This window comes from Trachurus trachurus (genome assembly GCF_905171665.1).
Source record: "Trachurus trachurus genome assembly, chromosome: 7".
Lineage (NCBI taxonomy): Eukaryota > Metazoa > Chordata > Actinopteri > Carangiformes > Carangidae > Trachurus > Trachurus trachurus.
In genome coordinates, this window is record NC_139901.1 from 26,280,713 (window position 1) to 26,300,401 (window position 19,689).

Here is a 19,689-nt window from a genome sequence, read left to right on the forward strand (position 1 = left end):
GGTGTATCAATCAAATGCAACATATCAATGGAGTCAAGTTAGTTGCTTTTAAGAGTGTATACTGCACTTCTTGAATATATCAAAATGTGTGGAATTTATTCACTCATCTTCATAGCTGTCACTCAAAGACATTATCCTGTGAGCAGCCAGCAGCAGCTCATTATGCAAAATCAAACAAGACAGTGGAATTGAGTTTGGTGTCCCAGAGTAACATAAGCAAATATAGCCTGACAACTCATATTGAAGAAGACTTAGAAGTCAGCCTATGCCTGGATATCAAGACAACGAAGACAACGGTTCAGGCAGCAACAGGCATGAGATACCTTGTCTGCAGAGGGAACAGAACAAACAACTGTCTAAGCCTCAAATCCGCCGAATCTGAAGGAATAGAAGAAAGTGCTTTGGTGTGATCCTTAACGGAGATGTCCATCTGTGTATGTGTGTGTGTACCAATGTGCGTACGTGTGTGTTTTGTGTGCAGAGATTCTCAGGGCCTCAATGCAGCAGAAGTCAGGAAGTCAGTGCTGGCATAAAATCATATTGTAGCTGGAAACAAAAGTTACTTTTCAGAGTGTGCTTTAAAGGAAATAACAGTTTTTATTGGTGAAACTCTGTTATTCCACCAGCTCTAAAGTATGGGGGCTAAAGAATTTGCAATATCTGGACCCAGGTCACATGGGCTACAATGACGGATGTCCTACTGTGTTTTTCAGCCTTGTGGCTTGGATCTATTATCTGGTGCAACAGTGCCCCCCTGTGGAGCCAGTTTGACTCGCACATCAGGCACTGGACACAGGCTGTTGGATGCTCTCTCTAACTGACCAGATCATTTCTTTCAACTCATCCAAAACTCAGCACTGTGAGATTTTGACCTGTGCTTGGAAAACAAAGCTGGAGACCTGAGAAAACAGCAGGAAAAGAGTTTCCACGTTCTGACATAAAGAAGTTGATTTTGAGCCGCTGCGGGCTGCACTGTATTTCTGCACGAACGTCACACTGTTGCCAAGGAGCTACAATTGTCTTCACACTGTGCAGTAGATCACTTTAAAATATCCCATATCCATAAAATGTCAGTGTAGTGAGAGAATAATGACGGTGTGATTTTGTAACTGTTATACCATGAACAGCTTCATCCACTCACTCCCAGAACTCATAAATATTATTTTTTACTGCCCGAGAGAGGAAGAGCCACTCTTGTGAACATGATAAGACAAAGGTCTCAGTGATTTAGGCCTGTTTTGTCCCTGAGATATAAATTCAAGAGGCATTAGAATGAATTTATAGTCATCAAAGTGCACTAAGTGTATAAAGAAAGATTAGACATTTTTGGCTCATACTGTGAAATATGATAGTGATGAGGAGCTGTTCCTGTAAAGCCACAACAGTTGGTGAAGCAGTTGGAGATTTTACACCTCAATCACATGACAGGTTTATATATTTGTTTTGAATTTTCTTTTCATTTCTTTTTTTAAATGAAGAATGACTATAAACCTCAGCAACATTCTTCCTTTCTTTTAGCAAAGGGCTGCCTGAGTTGGGATTCAATACAGGGCCGGCTGTGGCGAGGACTATAGCCTCTGCACATGGGGCACCTGCTCTACCAACCGAGCTAAACTTTTTCAGTTTAATTCATGCAACCAACAGTAGTTGCCTCTAGAAAAAATAATAATAATACAGTTTGTTTCACCTCTAATCTTTTCAAGATATAACATCACCTCTTCCTTCAGTCCTCTGATGTGATGGAGTAGTGTTGGCTGACTAACATACACATAGAGGGAAAACATAGTTGGGATTTAGGACCATTGGCTATGTGTCCTTTGTGTGTGTGTCTGTGCATCTGTGTGAGTGTTTGTATCTGTCATTCTGCCAACATCAGTGCTTTGGAGAAAGATAACAGCCTAGACTGACTAACATTAACAATCAGCCTAACTCCAGTGACTGAATATGATATCCCAAAGAACCATTAAACATTTTGTCAGTAATGTCACAAACTTTGAACCTATCAGGACAATGATCCCCATCAGCACCCTGCTACTGCTCATCTTGTAAAGAGATAATAGGGAGATAGTCAAAGCCAGTGATTAAAATTTTATTTATTATGGAAAAAAACACATCCTTTGATCATATTTCAAGGTTAGACGGAAATGAATGCTTAATGTACTGTCTTATCCAGAAGTAATTTGCTTCTAATTATTTGATTTTGAGGTCTTGGCCTCATCATTCTCCCTCTGCAGTGATGCTGAAGAAGCTTCAATAGAGGATATTAAAAAAAAGGATGTTTGTGTGTGCAAAGGGTTGAATCTTGGCAATATGTGTTGATGATTAAATCACAAGACATTTGTTTTCCTCGCTTGTGCAGTTACTTTGCAGCATAAAAGCAGGATCATTTAAAAAAACATATAATTTTAATCAGAGCACTCAAGATAGTGAAGAACAAAAACCTTGAGATGAAAGTTTTATATGATTAATCCAAATTTAATTTAAACCACATCTTTGTTTGTCAGGGTTCTTCCCCTGATAACAGAGCAGTTTGTGGGTGAAATATCTGAGAAGGTCAAAATTTTAAGTTTGGATTTTCAGCCATGCAAAAACATCTGCATGTCAACAAGGATGGATCGATTAAGATCTCTGAGATGTATGAGTGTATCCTGTCAAAACTAATAGCTTGAAAAAACATCCTAATAATCATCAGTGTAAACATGTTCAAATCTGGAAAATTGTTTTAGGGGTGGGTCAGATTTTTTTTTTTTTGACGGATTTACAGATTTAAACTCAAGTTACAGATTCAGTTGAAAAGACAGCTGTCAAAAGTGAGAAGTAACCACGACAGAAAACATCTTAAGTATGCTTCTGCTCTCAGAAATCTTTGTATATGATGAAAAGTCTTTTACTGTTCACTTCTCTGTGAGAATCCGATCTTCTCTCTACCAGTGAGTGAGTCACCTGCCCCCGACCACCACCTGAATGTTTCCTTTAAATCAATAACAAGCTGCAAGAACCTCTGTATTCTCAACTTCAAGGACAGAGCCTTAAAAGAAATACCAGTGAGGACTTCAAGTTACAAAAAAAAAATATCAACTTATTCATGCTGGTCAAAGCACTGACCTTTTTTTGTGTTGTTATTTGCAGTATTTTATCCTCTCTTCCATTTTAACGGCGCTCGGCTCATTGTAAACAGTAGATAAAATGATTGAATCAATCATGTTGTCGTCTCTCTCAGAGACAGTCCCAACTTAATTTAACTGCTTCTTCACAAACACTGCTGATAGGCCTCAGAAAACACAGGACAATGCTGCCGTCACCGATGCGACTTCTTAGACCAGATCTGGCTCAATAATTAAGACAATCAAGATTGAGATATTTGTCTTTTGTTTTAATAGAGATAATTCTCTTAATCCGTTATAAAATAGCAATTAAAAACTTTTAAATTCAGATATTTACATATAAACAAGTAGCTGTGCAAAATTTACAAGATATTGGCAAAAAAGCATCACATTTGTCTTATTTGACATATTCATATGTATGAAAAAGAAGACAAAATTTCTCAATTTGAACTTGACAACTTGATATATCTACAAATAGCAAACTAGTATATTCAGTAACACAGTTTGCCCATAAACATTCTTTCATAAAATGACAAAAGGTATAAAGACCCAAATTAGTTATGTGCACTAAAAATATAAAAAGCTATAAAGTGGGTATGTTTAATCTGATCGATTAGTTTTAGAAAACTGATCTGTCAAAGTGCAATCCTCGTTCTGCATTTCATGCCCATGTTTTACCAAATACGACCTCCGACGTTCAAGAACATATAAAAAGGTGGATGCACAACTTCAAATTGTGCAATTCACATAAAGGACTGCGATTAAAACATTGATTTGGATTCTTTTCTCCATTTCTCTCTTATATTATAGCACGTGTGACACTGCATGAGGACTTTACATTAACAACATCACCCACTGTTCCAAAATATACCATACTTGTTTGATTTTTTGAGGTAGCATTAGGCAGCCACCTATGTCCAAACTTCTTTTTGATGGTCAGAAAAAAAAGCAAAGAGCTTATATGTGATGAGATACAATCCGTCACAGAAAACATCCTGCCTAAATATTTTAAATGTCGCACATTCTTATTTGAAAAAAGTCTGTGTGACATTTATAAAAGGCAGGAAAATGACTTGAAAGCTCTGCCTCTTGGTATTATTCATAATTCAAGAAGCACAGAACCAAATCCAGATAATTATTTTCAAAAAATGAATGTTTCATTATTCTTGGATCTTCTAAATAACTCGTCAGTTTGCTTGTCACCAGGATATTGACAGAAAGCCAGTTGAAGTACCATCACTGAAGTAAGTTTACTGGAAAAAGAGTGCTGGGGAGATTTAAAAAAAAAAATCTCAGTATGGTATGTTTTAGAAATGACTGATAGGGATGTAGAGTAAGGTCTATGTACTCAATGTGCTAGAATCTGATAACAGCACCTGAATTAGTTCAAATACCAACCACCTGTAATTACACCATGCACAACGCATATAAATAATCATTATTGTGTCAAATTGAGCGAAGACAAACAAAACAAGAAAGCATCCTACAAAATCTGAAGAGAGCTGTTGGATAGATGAAGTTACTTAAGATGAACAACACATTCTGATCCTTATGGCTTAATCTGAAGAAGGCAACTGAGCAGAAGACAAGTCAAACTTCGTCTCTGTAAAACAATCAACAGGCTTTTAAACGGTGCTCAAATATAGTCGCAATCATGTGTGATAAATTAAAATCTGTTAGAAAACTAAGTAAACAGAGCGTTTATGTTAACACGGTCAAGAAAAATTAGGCATTACTGCAGTTCTGAAAGATCAGGCTGCAGATGAATCTAACGTGGAACCACTTGGCAGAGATTTGCTGCTACAGCCCCAGACATCAGTGCAGTGACACCGAGAGGGTTTTCAAATCTGAAGTGCCCAGTTCAGGTAAAGACATTTTTCATCTGTGCAGCATGAGGCAGTGTATGAGGGAAGTGTGGTTGAGTGCAACTGGTCTCTGAAGAGCAAACGGAGCTGAGAGGCATGCTGAAACCACGGCCGTGTTCCAATATTTGCTCCTTTTTCCGCGCTGAAAATACAAAAAGGCCTGTGCTTGAGGAGGCTTTGAAAGGCTGACGTCCCTTCCACATAATTCTCTTCCCATAGACGAGCGTCTAGTCATTCTGCAGTGGGCGATCAAACAATGTACCGGCAGGCAGGGTCTGAGCTGACCGTCAACTCCGCTTCTTTAATAGCGCTGAGCAGGACTAGTCATTTTAAAGCGGATGCTATTTCAGGAAGCCTTTATAGAGCAGGTGTGAGTGACTGGTCCCTCTTTCATTCTCCAGACAGAAGAGCAGGTCCCTGAGGTTGACTCTGGTGATGCGCTGTCGCATAAATTGTCTGGACCCTGCTCCGCCAGAACCTCCGGGCTGGGAGGGCCCTGACCCTGAGCCCTGGACGGAGAAATAAAGCAAACACAAGGGAGACATTTAGTCTTTTATTGAGCTCTTTCCCCCGATTTTAGACCATAAAGAAAAAACTGAATAAGCACAACTCGTCAGTGTCAAATGGTTCCATGTTCCTCACCTCTGCGCTGTCACCTCTGACAGGAGAATGCGTTTTTCGTTTTTTCCTCGGGCCGATGGCTGCCAGCGCCGTTAGGTTAGCTTCCCTCTGCCTGATCTGAGCCAACTCCTGCTGCTGCATCTGGAGCACACGTAATAACACAGATGAGTCTCAAGACCACCTCATCATAATGAATACTTCAACTTCACAAAGAAAGCATAATGACTTCATTGCAGCATATGTGTACCTCTTTGGCCTTCTGTTTAAGTCGGAGCTGCTCGGGGTCTTCTTGCCGTGACCTGGACTGGAGAAACGTAGAGGGCGTTTTAATATTTCAAGGCAGATATTATGTTCAATTTATTCAATAAAGTGTTTTATTCATTCACTTGCTCATAGTTAGCATATCTGCTCTCTAGCTGGTGAGGAATGTATACTAATGACATCGTTCACTTCGCTGCTCTATGTAGTTCTGACAGTGTGTCAATGATATTGCGTGTCCTTGGGTACAGACATTAGGACTTTAATCAGTGAGGGTTGAATGTACGGCTACAGCGTGAGGTGCAGATGTAGTTTCTATCTCGACACTTCCTACCATCGCAACCCAACTACTATGGCAGTGTTTTTCAACCTTGGAGTCGGGACCCCATGTGGGGTCGCCTGAAATTCAAATGGGGTCGCCTGAAATGTCTAGAAATTCATAAAAAAAATTACTGATAAAAATATTTTTTTACTAATTATTATTCTTTTTTAAACTATGATTAAAAACACTGCACACAATCTTCTCATCCTGTCTTGTGTTTTTTAACTGGACCCAGAGTCTGTATTAATAAATTATCTATCTATTAATCATCTGAATAGAATTCTATGTATACTTTCACTTTCTCGAATATAAATCGTGTTCAAATAAAATGCAGCATATAAAAATAATACGCCAGAAATTTGTGATGTCAAAATGGGGTCACGAGCCAAAAAAGGTTCCACTGTACTATGGCAAACCAGTCATTTTCCTTGTATATAATAGACAGTGGGGCTGAAATTGTGGGTGTTATCCATGATGTGACATGACATCACGTCACAGACCCCTGTGCAACCATGGTCCCTGGTGTTGTTACCTTGGCAGCCTTCAGGAGGATCTCTCTCTCCTGCTCTTCCTTCCTCTGCTTCTCCATCTGATCCAGCTGCTCGAAGAATTTGAGCTGGCCTCGCACGTCGCTCACCTGCTCACACCGCTCGTCCTCCTAAAGGTTGAATAGAGTTAAGGACGGGAAGATACAATAAGAGAAGCTGAAACCGATTGAATGTCAGTGGTTCTCGCCAACTCACTAAAGTCACCGTGATTAATTATCACCTTGAAGCTTGTGTTCTTCTGCAGTGCCACTTGTGACACCTTTTCCAGTAGGTTTTGTAGCCGCTGCTGTGTAGCATGGGAAATGAAGTTGATCACGTCCGTGCCCAAATCGCTGACACCAAATTTCTTTCCTGTCAAAACAGGAAAGGTGTGGATAAATATATATATATATATATATATGCACAGAGACGAGACAGTGTCGACCTGAAAGAGAAAACAAGAACATGCTGTACGTGTTCTCTTAATTTAACTGTCTCACCAATCTCAAGAGCTCTCCGGGTGAGTATAGAGGTGGAGAGGAAGGCCTCGTCCTTACAGGAGCGAGTCATTGTGCCAACAAGCTCAGAGTTGGTTGCTAAGATACGAGCGCTCTCCTCCGACAAGTTGACTCCTGCCATGGAGGCCACATCATTGATATCATCATCATCCCTGGATGAAAGAGAAAGTGATGAGAGACATTGCAACGGTAACACCATTTGCACATTTTGTGTGTATGTATTCTTTGTTTGTGTCTCAAGGAAATTTTAATCGAATGCAACTAGACTTGGTTATTTGTCTAGGAAGACGTTTCACTTCTCATCAAGAGGCTTCATCAGTTCATAACTATGACCTGGACAAATGAGAATATCCACAGGCTTATTTTTTGTTTGTGAACATTTATATGAAATAATCAACAGGTTAGTTCACCTGCAGTTGCGCTCTACAGCTAAAAATACACAAACATCTTGAAAAATGTAAAAACCAAGATAATTAATCACGCACCCCAATTACTGAGTCTGACTAACCCACTGCACTTATAAAGCTGTCAGTGCGGAGCATACATCAAAGCGAAACACATGAATGCTAAATGCCCTCTAGGCATAACATAAAAAAACATATCGGACAAAAGGACTGTACCTAGGGACATTGAGATAGATGTAACGAAAGCAACAAGGTCTGCACCAATTTAAGAGCATCTACCTCAACAGATCTTACAGTATAATCACATATGCACACAGAGTGGTTTTAAAGTGGGACAAATCTGTCACAGCTCATGGTTAAATCTGAGAAGAGGAATTGAAAGAATACGTCTTTCAGACATACATGGTGGTCACTCTGATTTGTCTCAGCAGTTATAAAATGTTAGCTGACACTTCCTGCTTCTTTTGCAGTAGATCCAAACTACACAATAAAGTTGCTCTCATGTATTATGTATACATTCATGTATATATAGTATATACACTACTACAATTGCGCAACAATAAATCTGACCCATGTGTGTATTTATTATTAGTGACGGCTGTCTGTGAGATAAATTTCCTCTCTGGGACATTAATGTTTCATTCCATCTTTGTAAATGCAGAAATGTGTTCAGCTTTTTGCTTGTCAGAGAGGAGAAACTACAGTGATGTATTACATGTAACCACTTATGCTTATGAGGTCATTAATTAAGAAAATTACTGCATCAATTAGAGAACGTGTCTACCAACTCGAGGGTGGTAAAATAGGAACAAAACCCAGGACAATAAAGTGACATGCTGACAGTGATACTTCAATTAATACACTTGTTGTGTTGTATGGATTTAAGAAATATAAATATTTAGCCAGAAAATCACTAGGACTGGTTTTCAATGGATAGCTTGTAGAATATTTTGATTTATTTTATCACAGTGTTTGACTTAGAAAAGCTTAATGTTGGTTAGAACATGTTACACAGCTCCTGAAAGTGTATCACTTCCTTTTCATCCAGTCTGCTGTGGCTGAATGCTTTCTCCTAATTTCCGATTTTACTGACTCAGTTTTACGTGGTGCACAGTGACTTGTGTTTGTGCTGTTGCTTGACAGCGTTTCACAATTTCTGCAGTGTTTTCAATATTTTTCCTCCCCCATGTCAATGCACAAGGCCCCGCCACAGTGACTTCATCATATCACTGTGTTATTTTTATTACATGAAAATGGATTTCGCCTCAACATGAAAATTTAAGCGGCAAAAGTTACACCAAGAATCAAATGTCATCCTCTGCAGTGTGGTGGGGGTGTCTGTGGTATGTTTGGCGTACAGCTTGTGTTTCTGTTGTTGAGATGTTATGTTTAAACAAATGAATCCAGAAACACAAACAGATGAGAGAAGAATTACATGTTGCCTCGTATAAACTGTTCCCTGATGGTGAAAGTGGTAATGAATAGTAAATTAAAATCTGACTCTTGCTCTGGTATTAATAAATAATGAATGACTATTATGCTTAGTAAGAACGACACTTTTTTTCTAATATCCCTGGCTGCAACTAGTAATTACTCCTCATTAAACAATAACTATGTTTAGGCTGTAAAATGTTGAATGTAGTGCGCTGCCTGTACTATACAGAAATTACTTACTCAGGGGGGACAGTATCTTATAGGCAGATTTCAAGATATCACAATCTGTTCCCTCACATTTTGGAATAACTGGACGAAATTTACATGGATTACTTGTAATATGCAGACAAGTCAAGAGGATCTAAACTGATCTATTATTTTCCTTTGGGTAGGAGATATGAAAATATATTAATTCATTTTCTTTTTGTTCAAAAAACTTCAACTTCTCAACTGCAAAATAAAGAAAACATTTTTACTAAGCACTCCTTCAGTACTGACTATACGGAGGCTGATACTGAACAACTGTGAGTGCGTCACAGACCTGAAGGTTCCTCCTCCTGCTTCCTTCAGCTTGTTCTTCTGAGCCGCAGTGAGAGAGGCCTGACTGAATACTTGCACTGCTTTGGCCCCTGGAGCCAACGTCTGCTTCACTGCTGGAACTAACAAGTGACAGAGACAAGGTCAGATTTACTGCTGCTATCTGAGAATAACAAAATGTAATTGCAGTTGAACTTTTTTCTCTCTCCCCAGAATCAATTTTGACATCTTCGCACAAGCAAAGTGTCCTGCAATTACAGACAGTATCCAGAAAGTGGCAGCACTTCCATTGTGTATATAGTGAATACAGACATGGTGAGGTGGAAACATGAATTTAGTGTTGTTCAGTGACTTTCTTAAATGCTTTGTCCATCATCTACAGTAGGTCTGTCCACCAAGCACTGGTTTTGACCACACTGACAAACACAATGGGAGAAATAAAAGAAGTATAAAACCCATTTTCCACCAAAAAAGGGTATTACCACTTCTGTGCACTGAATCGGGCATAAGTGAGATTGACCCCTTTTCCACTACCAGTTAAGTTTGCCTTTCTGTTTGGGCTGAGCACATACAACTGCAAGGAGCAACATCATCAAATGCACTTACAGAGAACACATACACTCACTGGAGAGCGAGCGAGCTGCTCAGTGTCATGCAAACTGGTAATCATCACCAGATTGGTGCTCCCATCAGTGTTGGAGCTTTGTGTGAGATATTCTAATGAGTGATTGGGTGTTTTTTAGTTTGACAAGCGACCACTGAGCACACACCTGTTTGCAGCTGTTTGACCACCTGTGGCTGGCCCACAATGATGTGGCTGGGAGTTTGTCCTCTGAGGGTTACCATGGGAGACTGTGTCAGTGTCACCTGCTGTGACCTCACCATCGTCCCCTGTTGCTGTGGCACAATCTGTGCAGATTCAGTGATAGAGAATGTGAAACAGAATCAAAGCATCAATCAACATTTTTCACTTGTATGTGCATGCCAATCATATAAGACAGATACAGCAAAAAAAAAATCCCATAAGCAGCAGAATTACCAGTCCTGGTTTACTGTGAGGCGTCTGAGTGAGGTTGATAACTGTGGTTTTGGTTGCGGCAGTGCTGGTTGCTGTAGTGGCGGCGCTGGAGAGTGGAGGTCTCAGTACCACAGCAGTGAGGGCTGTGGAAGCTGCTGCAGCAGGCTGAGTGCTGGGCAGAGGCAGCAGGCTCTGCTGGATGAAGGCCTCTGAGTCTGGGGTCATCTGACGCAGTGCTGGGAGACTTCTCTGAGCACAGAAAATAATCATAGAAAACATCAGTTTGAAACCTGGTAAAACATGCAGTATCAAAACAAATTGAGGTCAGAAGGACTCGGCAATGATCTGTACCAGCTCCCCAAAACCATCTCGTCCAGAGACACTGACATGTTGCCAGAAATCACTGAATCATTTCAAAATTAATTTATTCAACCAGCCATTGGATTTAAACAAAACTAACCACTGGTCTCTGCCCATTGCAGCATCTACATGTATATACAGTCACATTGTTTTCGTTGTGTGTTTTAATCAATCCTGTAAGACACACAGTGTGACTGCGGGACCAGCAGGGAGACAGACGGGCTCATTGTTAATGTCCAGAGGGACGAGATTACAGCTGTTACTTTCGTCCAGATAGTGACTCCCGACAATTGAACCTGATATGCTTCTATACTGAAAAACTTTGACATGTCAAACTGTAAGTTGTGTTAGAGGACTAATTCATAACCATCATAACTATGACACCTGAAATGGTAAACACAGCCGATCGATTGAAAAAAAAGAACTGCTTGAGTGAATTTACTTTCTTTTCTTGAATGTAACTACGTATCCTCAAGATTTTTTGCTGTTCTGTTGGGTCAGGTATGATGTACATGCTGACAAAGTTAGACATGCCAGACTTTAATGGGCTCGGAGAAAATTGCTCCGTTACTTTTGTCGATTTTAAATTTGTCTTTTTGCCACAGTGAGCAGTGTCAGTGTCAGTGTTACACTTTCAGCCTAGGCTACTTGTTGCAAAGTTTTTTCATTCATCAGTCATTAACTCCCTGTGTTTCAATGATCAGTCAATTATCAATCACTCCTTGTGAACACAGGTTAGGATCAGAGTCTTGAAGCAACATCTCCCTGTCTGTCTATAAGGTCTAAGTTCACTCCACACTGAGTCGTCCACTCACCAGCGCTACCTGGTGAGCACAAAGACGCAATGCCACACATCATGGGGTGGGTGCATGTCAACCAAGGTCTGCATATCCCTAATCTTTACCATGCTGCATTATCTCTGGATGTTTTGCTGGTGTGTTGCTGAACTCACCTTCAGGAAAGGCACAAGGTACGGCTGTGGTGAGGAGTTGAGCTCCTGGTATAACCTGCTGGTGAAATCTTCAGGCTCTATCTTTGCCTCCTGTTGAACAATAGACACAGAGGATGAACCACAGTTGGAAAAAGAACTGAAGGAATGACAATGACAGGCATGAAAGTGAGGGCAGACAGATTTTAACAAACAGATGGTGGGAGAGAGACGAAGGAAATAAGATGCAAAGGCAAAAAGAGGAGAAATGTACCAGCAAGTTCTTGACCAGGTTTTTAACGCTGGCTGTCGTCTCAGAGGACTGTTTGCCGCTGGATGCCAGCTTGATCAGCGTGGACAGAAAGTTTCTACACTTTTTCACATTCTCCAGTGTCTCCTGTGAGAAAACACATAAACCAGATTTATCTTTAACATACACATTAGATTTAAAGCAGGAATGCAGGGCAGAACACAAAGCACCCTAAAATTAAATAACTGTGTAGCTCATCATTTTATTTTTAACAGATTACGCAGACAAAAGCACTCAAGGTTAGTACTTCTCTCTTACAGCTGTGACAGCTGTCGGAGTGACAGGGGTCCCTGTGGCACCGAGGGGCCCTACCCTCTGCGTTACTGCAGCGGCTGCAGATCCAGGCTGGACCGCGGTGGGCGTTCCTAGCGGCTGACCCGGGGTGGTGGCAGTTCCTCCCAGCATGATGGTGTTCTATATGAGTCAGTGAATGTGCAGTCATGAGAAGAGATGTTGGAAAAGTGACAAGGTCGGAATAACAGTTTTGACATGTCTGTTCCCAGGGCATAGTACATTCAACTTCACTAGGGACATAATACAAGTTTCTTTGTCCAAGTTTCATTTTTCCAGGAAAGGGATGGATATTGTGTTACAGATGTTTGTATACTTTGTAAACTACATTCCCTGTTGGGTCTTTGCAATTCTCTTCTTTCACCCTTACATTACAATAAAACATCTTGTAAAAATGTGATGTACACATCAGAAAGATTTTCACAACCACCAAATCTTTGCCCCGGCATGGAGGTGAAAGCCTTGAACTTTCTCTTTATCTATCTATCTATGGGATCTTCTATGGGATCTATGAGAGCTGCAGAGCTGTTCCCACCAGGTTGACAATGATGGGCAAATATGTATTTTGAGAAATGCAAATGTGAATCACATTTTTTTAAACAAACAAACTTCTACAAACAGTGACTACATTCAAAGCTCCTCCTGAGACTTTGTTTGTGGAATAATCTTTTTTCTCTCTGCGTACTGTTGGCAGTTCAGCTCTAACCCAAGCAACGCCAAACCACAACTGAGTGAAGCAAACCAGGTTTGGTGTAATGGAACTGAGTCATTATTAGTTACCATTCCATGTGGTGAATGATCCTGACAGATGGATTTTTTTTTATGACAGTTGGTGCTTGATGTCTTTTCTTCTCTTTATTCTACACTGGGAATGAAATATCCAAAGAGAGGTGTGGTGAGGTTACCTGCAGCACTGGGGGTCTCTGCAGTTTGGTGGTAGCTGTCACAGTGGTCTGGACTGTAGAACCTTGTTTAATAATAGTGGTGGGGGTAACTGTGCGAGCCAGCAGTGATGCACCAGGAGCCTGTAGAAGAGCAGGGGATATGGGAGGAGATGTTACACATGGCACTATATCTGCTGTGCTATATGCGACTTTCAAAAGATCTACTTACAAGAACATTTTTTAAGTAATGCAACTCTGTTAAAAATACATAAAATCCCTAAAGAAAAATATTTTCAAACAGCAGATGTTGCACTTTTCTCTCTAAAAATGTGTTGAATACTGTGACCGCATGGACGGGTGGATGCAGGGATCCCATGTTTTCTTTTCCGATACCTAAAGGGTGTCAGCTAATACTGACGGCACAGAAGTATGTTGACTCTTTTTTCTGTTTCATTTTAATATCTGCATCTGCATACATCATTTTGTTACTCTAACTGAATATTTTTTTATTAATTTTAAATTAATTGTTCACGTAAGTTATATTGTTCTTGGAGGTTTACTGAATTGTCTGTCACAGTTATATGATGACAATAATAACAAAGAAAATGTAGTTGTACCAGTTGCATCATGTTGATACCCAATAAGAACTTTAACAACATGAAGATTGATCACACAAGTACTTGACTGCCTTACAGGATTGAGCCACTTTTTTCTTTCTTTTTTCTTGGCACTGCGGCCATGTGTCCAGCAGTATGTGTACCTGTAGAGACGTGATCTGGACAGGTGGAGTGCTTGTGGGGGTTGGAGGTCGTGGAGTCATGGCACTTTGAGACTGTGACTGAGCCTGCATCTGAGCCAGGGTCTGCTGGTGAATCATCAGCAGCTGCCCACTCTCGCTGCGAACCAAGACCATGCCTGTAAGAAGCAAATGTCACGGTGGTCAAAAGGTCAGAGGTCAGGGCTTTTCTATCCTAATCACCCAAATTAATGTGCACTGTATGTGTGGTATGGATTGCTCATCTGTACTTGTATTATACGCAGATATTTCCTCAGATGGGGGACAAAATGAACCACAAACACAGCCCTCTTAATCACAAATATCTTAACATGTTATTATCCTCCACACGACACAACCCTGTGTAAACCTTTTTTTCTTGCAGACCATAGTTTCTTGTAGGCCAATGTATTACTACAGTGCACTGGAATTTGTGGTTTTGATTGTGAAAAGGTTCACTGATAGTAGAGAGTAATACACTGATTTAAAGACTGCAGAGAGAGGACAATCAAGCATCAATAACAAAGGGTTTTGCTGAGGTGCAGGGCGATAAGTAGGCTACTATTTAGTATGGCTAAAATGTTATTAAATAGTGATGCTTGTTGTGGTTTACTGGTCTGACCAGCCATTCTCTATTCACCGGACTCACACCCACATCTAATTTGCATCCACTGACCTCTCTTCATTTAACAACCCCTTCTGTTTTATGCAAAACAAATCTGAATTATACATAAAGGCTAAAATCCAGTGCAAAAATGCCAGAGTATTATAGGAGGTCAAAGACTAGTCTGACCATTAGGCACTGCAAACTATTTAATACACACACAGGGGATATGGATTTAGCTACAGTAAACAACTGTTAAGATATAAGAAGAGATTTTATATTGTCTCTGACAAGACAGTGCAACAAGAATCAATAGATTGCAACAGAGTGCTACTTTGATTAAGTGTAGGAGGAACATGAGCACTGACTGTCTGTCCTCAGGGCTTTTCATTTGGAGTACAGTTAATCTGAAGTCAGCCAATCAGATGTGTCCTCTCTGCTAAATTATTGCAAAAAGTTTCAAACAAGAGAAAAGCATTTAAGAAACAAAAGCTGAGTGTTATGTGACGCCAACAAGTTATGACACATCTAACTCCATGAGGAGCTGCCTGTTGCTCTTAACTAACAAAGTTACCTGGTGGGAGCTGGATGTTTTGGATATTTGGCGCGTTTTGTTGAGGCTGAGTGAGTCGAGGAGCCAACACCTGTGGAGCAATAGTCCGTACTGCAGCAGGAGAGGAGACAGCGACTGTCGACGGAACCGAAGTCCTGATGTTTTGCAAAACAGTCGGGCTCCTTACGGTCGCCGTAGTCGCTGTAGCAGCAGTGGAAGCCACGACACCAGTCTGCATTACAGTCTTTGTGAAGTCCACTTTAATGAGGGGACCAGCTGTGCTCGTCACACTGGCGGCTGTTGCTGCTGCTGCTGCTGGAGCAACTGTGGTGGGGTTGTTGTCTCCGCTTTGTGAGGTGTTGTTGTTGGCTGGAGTTTGCATAGGTGGCCTCACAAGCGTGACAGTGGGTACAGTTTTCACGCACGGTTGAGACGAAACCAGAGGCGGGGAGGTCACAACAACACTGTGCACATTAGCCGAGGAAGTCCGAATAATGTTACTTGTAGGTGCTGCAGACAAAACCACCGTGTTTCCTTTGCTCACAGAAATAGGTCCGTTGTTTACCAGAGTGACAGCGGCGGGCTGGGACTCGCTCCCGCCGCTGTCAGCAGATGCGCCAGCGGGTATGTGACAGTTCATCGCCACTGAACTCCCATTCAAAGTTTGAACACCGGTTGTTCCGATAGCTTTTCCGACGCAAGATGTTGCATCTGACACTACCGTGACTACGCCGCTAGTTGGCTCCGACTTGGGCTCACTCTGCGCGGCTGTCAAACTCGCTCCTCCAGCCGCCGATGTGGTCACGGCGGCTCCATCCATGCTCGCACCGCGGGGCTCCTCACTGTAAACGACACCCCCGTGCACCCCTGTCCCTACAGCGGCGGAAACACGTGAAAACAAGAGGCTGTCGCCGTGCAACTCTCCGATTCGCATTAGTTTCGGGAAAACACACAAGTGAAGCCAAGTTAGCGACAGTCAGTTTAACAACGTGACCAAAACAAGCTAATGTTAACGTTAGCTACCCCGGAGTGTACCGCTATCTTACCAGCTTTAGCAAGCTCTTGTTGTGAAAGTCCCATTTTCACTGCCCTGAACATTGGATTTACTGCCTGCAGCTGAACTGCAGACGTGCTTTTCTGCGGATTAGACTCTTGCTTTTGTGTTGACGTGACCTGCCTCTGTTTACGCAGACTCTAAAGCCCCGACGAGATCACTAACTACTTTTTCGTCCACCTCTGTGTTGAAGAAAACATCATCCAGCAAATCGGAGCCCGCCGCCATCTTTGCACAACTACGCTCTGTCGTGAGACGCATGCGCCGATTGGATGCACCCTCCGTGACGCGGCCTCGCCGAGCGCTGTGATTGGTCCGTCGGGGAAAATAAAGCCTGGAACAAATGGTTCCGAGCCGCAGTGTGTGGACTGTGGCTGTGCGGGATCTGAGCTCCACGGGAAAACAACGGTCCCACTCACACACACTGTACCTGAGAGGAGTTTACTCCTCCGACGAAACTGTCTGCAAAAGTTTCTGTCTAGTACAACGTTTCTTTGCAAATGTATGCTCAGCGTCGGAGCATTTTGTAGCCGTTCGGTTTCATTATATACGTCTCAAAATGGCTGCTTTGTTGCTATTTTTTTTTTTTTTTTTTAGGAGACCCCCAAGAACTGCTTCACTACAACCAGTGATGTAAACTTCTGACAGACATAATAGGCTATACTGTAGGTCACTCAGGCTTTTGTTATGCCTCTGCAGGGATATGCTACAGAAAATAATATAATAGAAATGTCACACCGCCATTAAACACCACATTAAACATAATTCTACATATTGTAAGATGTGCCAAATGGCTTCTATAACACTATGAATCATAAGAAGCAAGAAGATAGGCTACTGACAGTGCATTAGAAGCTTAAAAAAAACTGTTGTTGATTGTGGTGTCCTGTGAATTTGTTTTGGTTTAAAATATTTTTTTTGAATCTTTGAATCATTGCCAGGTGCGTTTCAGCCAATCAGTGGGCGTGACTTCAGGTCACCTGTGGACGCCTATAAATTGTACGTGGTCGGCCCGTGGTTTGGTTGAAGTTTGCTCGCAGCTCTGAATATTGTGTAGCCATGAGTTCATCAAAACCCTACATTGGCTGCAAAATAGGGTTAATTTCAAAAGCCCAGAATCGTTATGAGGGGATTCTGTATACAATTGATAAAGTAAACTCCACAGTAGTGCTGGCAAAAGGTGAGTGCTCTAGGCCTGATGCATTTGGGGAGGTGGCACTGAAATATTGATGTCAACTTGTAAGCTTTCTCAAACTGACTTTTAACCAGTGAAGTGTTTTGGAACGGAGGGACGACCCACCGACAGACCAACACCACCCAAAGATGACATCTATGAGTACATCACTTTCCGAGGAAGTGATATTAAGGATATCACACTGTGTGAACCTCCAAGATCTCACCATGGCCTGCCCCCAGACCCTGCAATAGTCCAGGTATGAGAACTAGGTTACATATAGCTCACATACAGAGTTTGAGATCCAGATATTGTGAGTTGAATTCTCTTTAATGTCTTTTGTTCAGTCCTCCAGTGCAGGCCCTACAGGTTACTCAACTCTCGGCCCATTTAGCCCCCTAAGGATGCCTGCTTACAACCAGCTTGCCGCCAGTTCTCTACTCAATCAACAGTATGCTGCTGCGCTTGGCCTTGGTAAGTCATTGACCATAAATGAATTACAATCTTACTTGCCATCGATTCCCCCTACATAAGTTGTTTGTTTACATACTACAGCACTTAGTTGTGTTCTTCATGCAGGATCTGTGCTGCCAGGGTTACATGGAAGAAGAGGCCCCATGGTGGAAAAGGCTGTTCAAACCCTTCAAATGGAAAGAACTCAGCTGAGGAGAGGCTTGACTCCATCCCAAGGCCAGAGCCAGAGCCAGAGCCAGAGCCAGAGCCAGAGCCAGTTCCAGAGCCAGTTCCAGAGCCAGGGGCAGGAGCAGGACCAGCGACGGGACAGAAGGTGGCTCCAGAGGACAAGAGGAGACAGTACCCAGAGCAGAAGGGTTTCTGGATCCAACAGTAAGCACACAGAATTGCAATAATATGATAATCAAATCTGTTTCTCTCTTGAATCTTTATTTACTTGGAAGCACATGTGAATTTTGCATGTCTATCTGTGCATTTGCAGTGAAATCGGTCCCAGTTGCGTCCAAGGTTCATCAGGAAACCCAACAGCAGAATGACGAGAACAGACCACCACCTAGGAGAAGACAAGGTAATTATTACCATATTGTTTTTGACTCAAATAACGGAAGAAAGCTATTAACAGTCAGAACTTTATGTTATTTTTAATTTATCCCAGGGCCTCGAAGGCGCAGGAATCGTAGTAGAGGCCAGTTGATGACGGCCAATGCTCCATCTGCCACCCTCAAGTTTGACACAGACTTTGACTTTGATTCCTCAAATGCACAATTTATTAAGGAGACACTGGAACAGGAAGGTCAAGACAGGATGAATCTCAAAGGTTGGTTCATCAGCTCATACTGAATCATCACTGAATTTTCATTATCCCTCACATGTACAGGTATTAATACTACATCTTGCATGTCATCTTCATAGGCCCTAAAGTTTACTGGTTGAGCTACAGCAAGGCAGATGCTACTGTCATGAAAATGATGTCCTTTCTCATGCATTTGTGCAGTTTTTTTTTTTTTTGTCAATTTGGAGTTCCCCTTGTGAGGCTTTTCTGGGCATATTCTTCCGAGTCATAGGTTTCTGTGTGTGTGTGTGTGTGTGTGTAGGTGGAAATCCTGAGGTAGAAGCAGAGAAAGAAAAAGAGGAACTGCACTCTGCTGTTGAGGATGACCATTTTGGACCAAAATGCTACTATGACAAAGCAAAGTCCTTCTTTGACAACATCTCGTCTGAAAACAAATTCAGGTAAAACTACAGTAGTGGGGTTTCTCCTCAATTTTAACATCAATGTCTATTGCATGTGGAGCCAGAAATTAAGCTGCTTTCCAACAATGGTTTCAGACTGTCATGGGCAGAGGAGCGGAAGCGCAATCTGGAGACTTTTGGGGTCCCTGGTCGGTTTCTGCGGGGCCAGGGCTTCAGAGGCGGATACCCTGGACGCAGAGGACGGGGTGCTGCTCAAACTCTACCTCCTTACAGAGCCAGGGGTGGACAGCTGTAAAGGTCAGCGTTTGACCAGAGGGCACTAAAGCAACCACCCCCCTCCCCCCAAACTCCACTTATTTCCTTTGCGTATAATGAGGTTGTCACCCATTTACCTGTCTCAGTGTAACCGCTGTCATAATAATGAGCACAAAAGGCTCCGTTGGCAGTGTACAAAGGAAGCCTCTTTTTTTTTTTCTCCCC

The 19,689-nt window shown here is 41.8% G+C and overlaps 2 protein-coding genes across 3 annotated transcripts; one reads left to right on the forward strand and one right to left on the reverse strand.

Moving 5' to 3' along the window:
* Positions 1 to 3,402: 3,402 nt before the first annotated feature.
* On the reverse strand, positions 3,403 to 16,592 carry LOC310989136 (transcription initiation factor TFIID subunit 4-like). 2 transcript variants are annotated; one of them, XM_083976050.1, is made up of 15 exons: positions 15,335 to 16,592; positions 14,142 to 14,296; positions 13,403 to 13,522; positions 12,465 to 12,620; positions 12,171 to 12,293; positions 11,921 to 12,010; positions 10,630 to 10,857; positions 10,361 to 10,499; positions 9,595 to 9,712; positions 7,198 to 7,367; positions 6,939 to 7,069; positions 6,703 to 6,828; positions 5,838 to 5,894; positions 5,612 to 5,731; positions 3,403 to 5,478 (listed from the first exon to the last, which is right to left on the reverse strand). In XM_083976050.1, the coding sequence occupies exons 1-15, from the start codon at positions 16,245 to 16,247 to the stop codon at positions 5,311 to 5,313; spliced, it is 2,814 nt and encodes a 937-aa protein (XP_083832176.1). In that variant the 5' UTR covers positions 16,248 to 16,592; the 3' UTR covers positions 3,403 to 5,310. The 2 variants fall into 2 exon arrangements, with proteins under 2 accessions (XP_083832176.1, XP_083832177.1); XM_083976051.1 differs by lacking the exon at positions 3,403 to 5,478 and having other exon boundaries at positions 5,838 to 5,889.
* Positions 16,593 to 17,140: 548 nt separating this feature from the next.
* Positions 17,141 to 19,504, forward strand: lsm14b (LSM family member 14B; the record flags this gene model as incomplete). Its single annotated transcript, XM_083976057.1, has 8 exons — positions 17,141 to 17,547; positions 17,637 to 17,800; positions 17,889 to 18,015; positions 18,121 to 18,387; positions 18,497 to 18,583; positions 18,671 to 18,832; positions 19,110 to 19,248; positions 19,345 to 19,504. The coding sequence occupies exons 1-8, from the start codon at positions 17,427 to 17,429 to the stop codon at positions 19,502 to 19,504; spliced, it is 1,227 nt and encodes a 408-aa protein (XP_083832183.1). The 5' UTR covers positions 17,141 to 17,426.
* Between the last annotated feature and the right edge of the window lie 185 nt (positions 19,505 to 19,689).

Coding starts and splice junctions, on each gene's coding strand:
- LOC310989136 (XM_083976050.1), bottom strand. CDS start 16,247: ATGCGAATCGGAGAGTTGCACGGCGACAGCCTCTTGTTTTCACGTGTT. Junction 7,368..9,594: donor GCAGGAGGAGGAACCTTCAG/GTCTGTGACGCA, acceptor TCTTTCATCCAG/GGATGATGATGATATCAATG. Junction 7,070..7,197: donor CCGGAGAGCTCTTGAGATTG/GTGAGACAGTTA, acceptor CTGTTTTGACAG/GAAAGAAATTTGGTGTCAGC.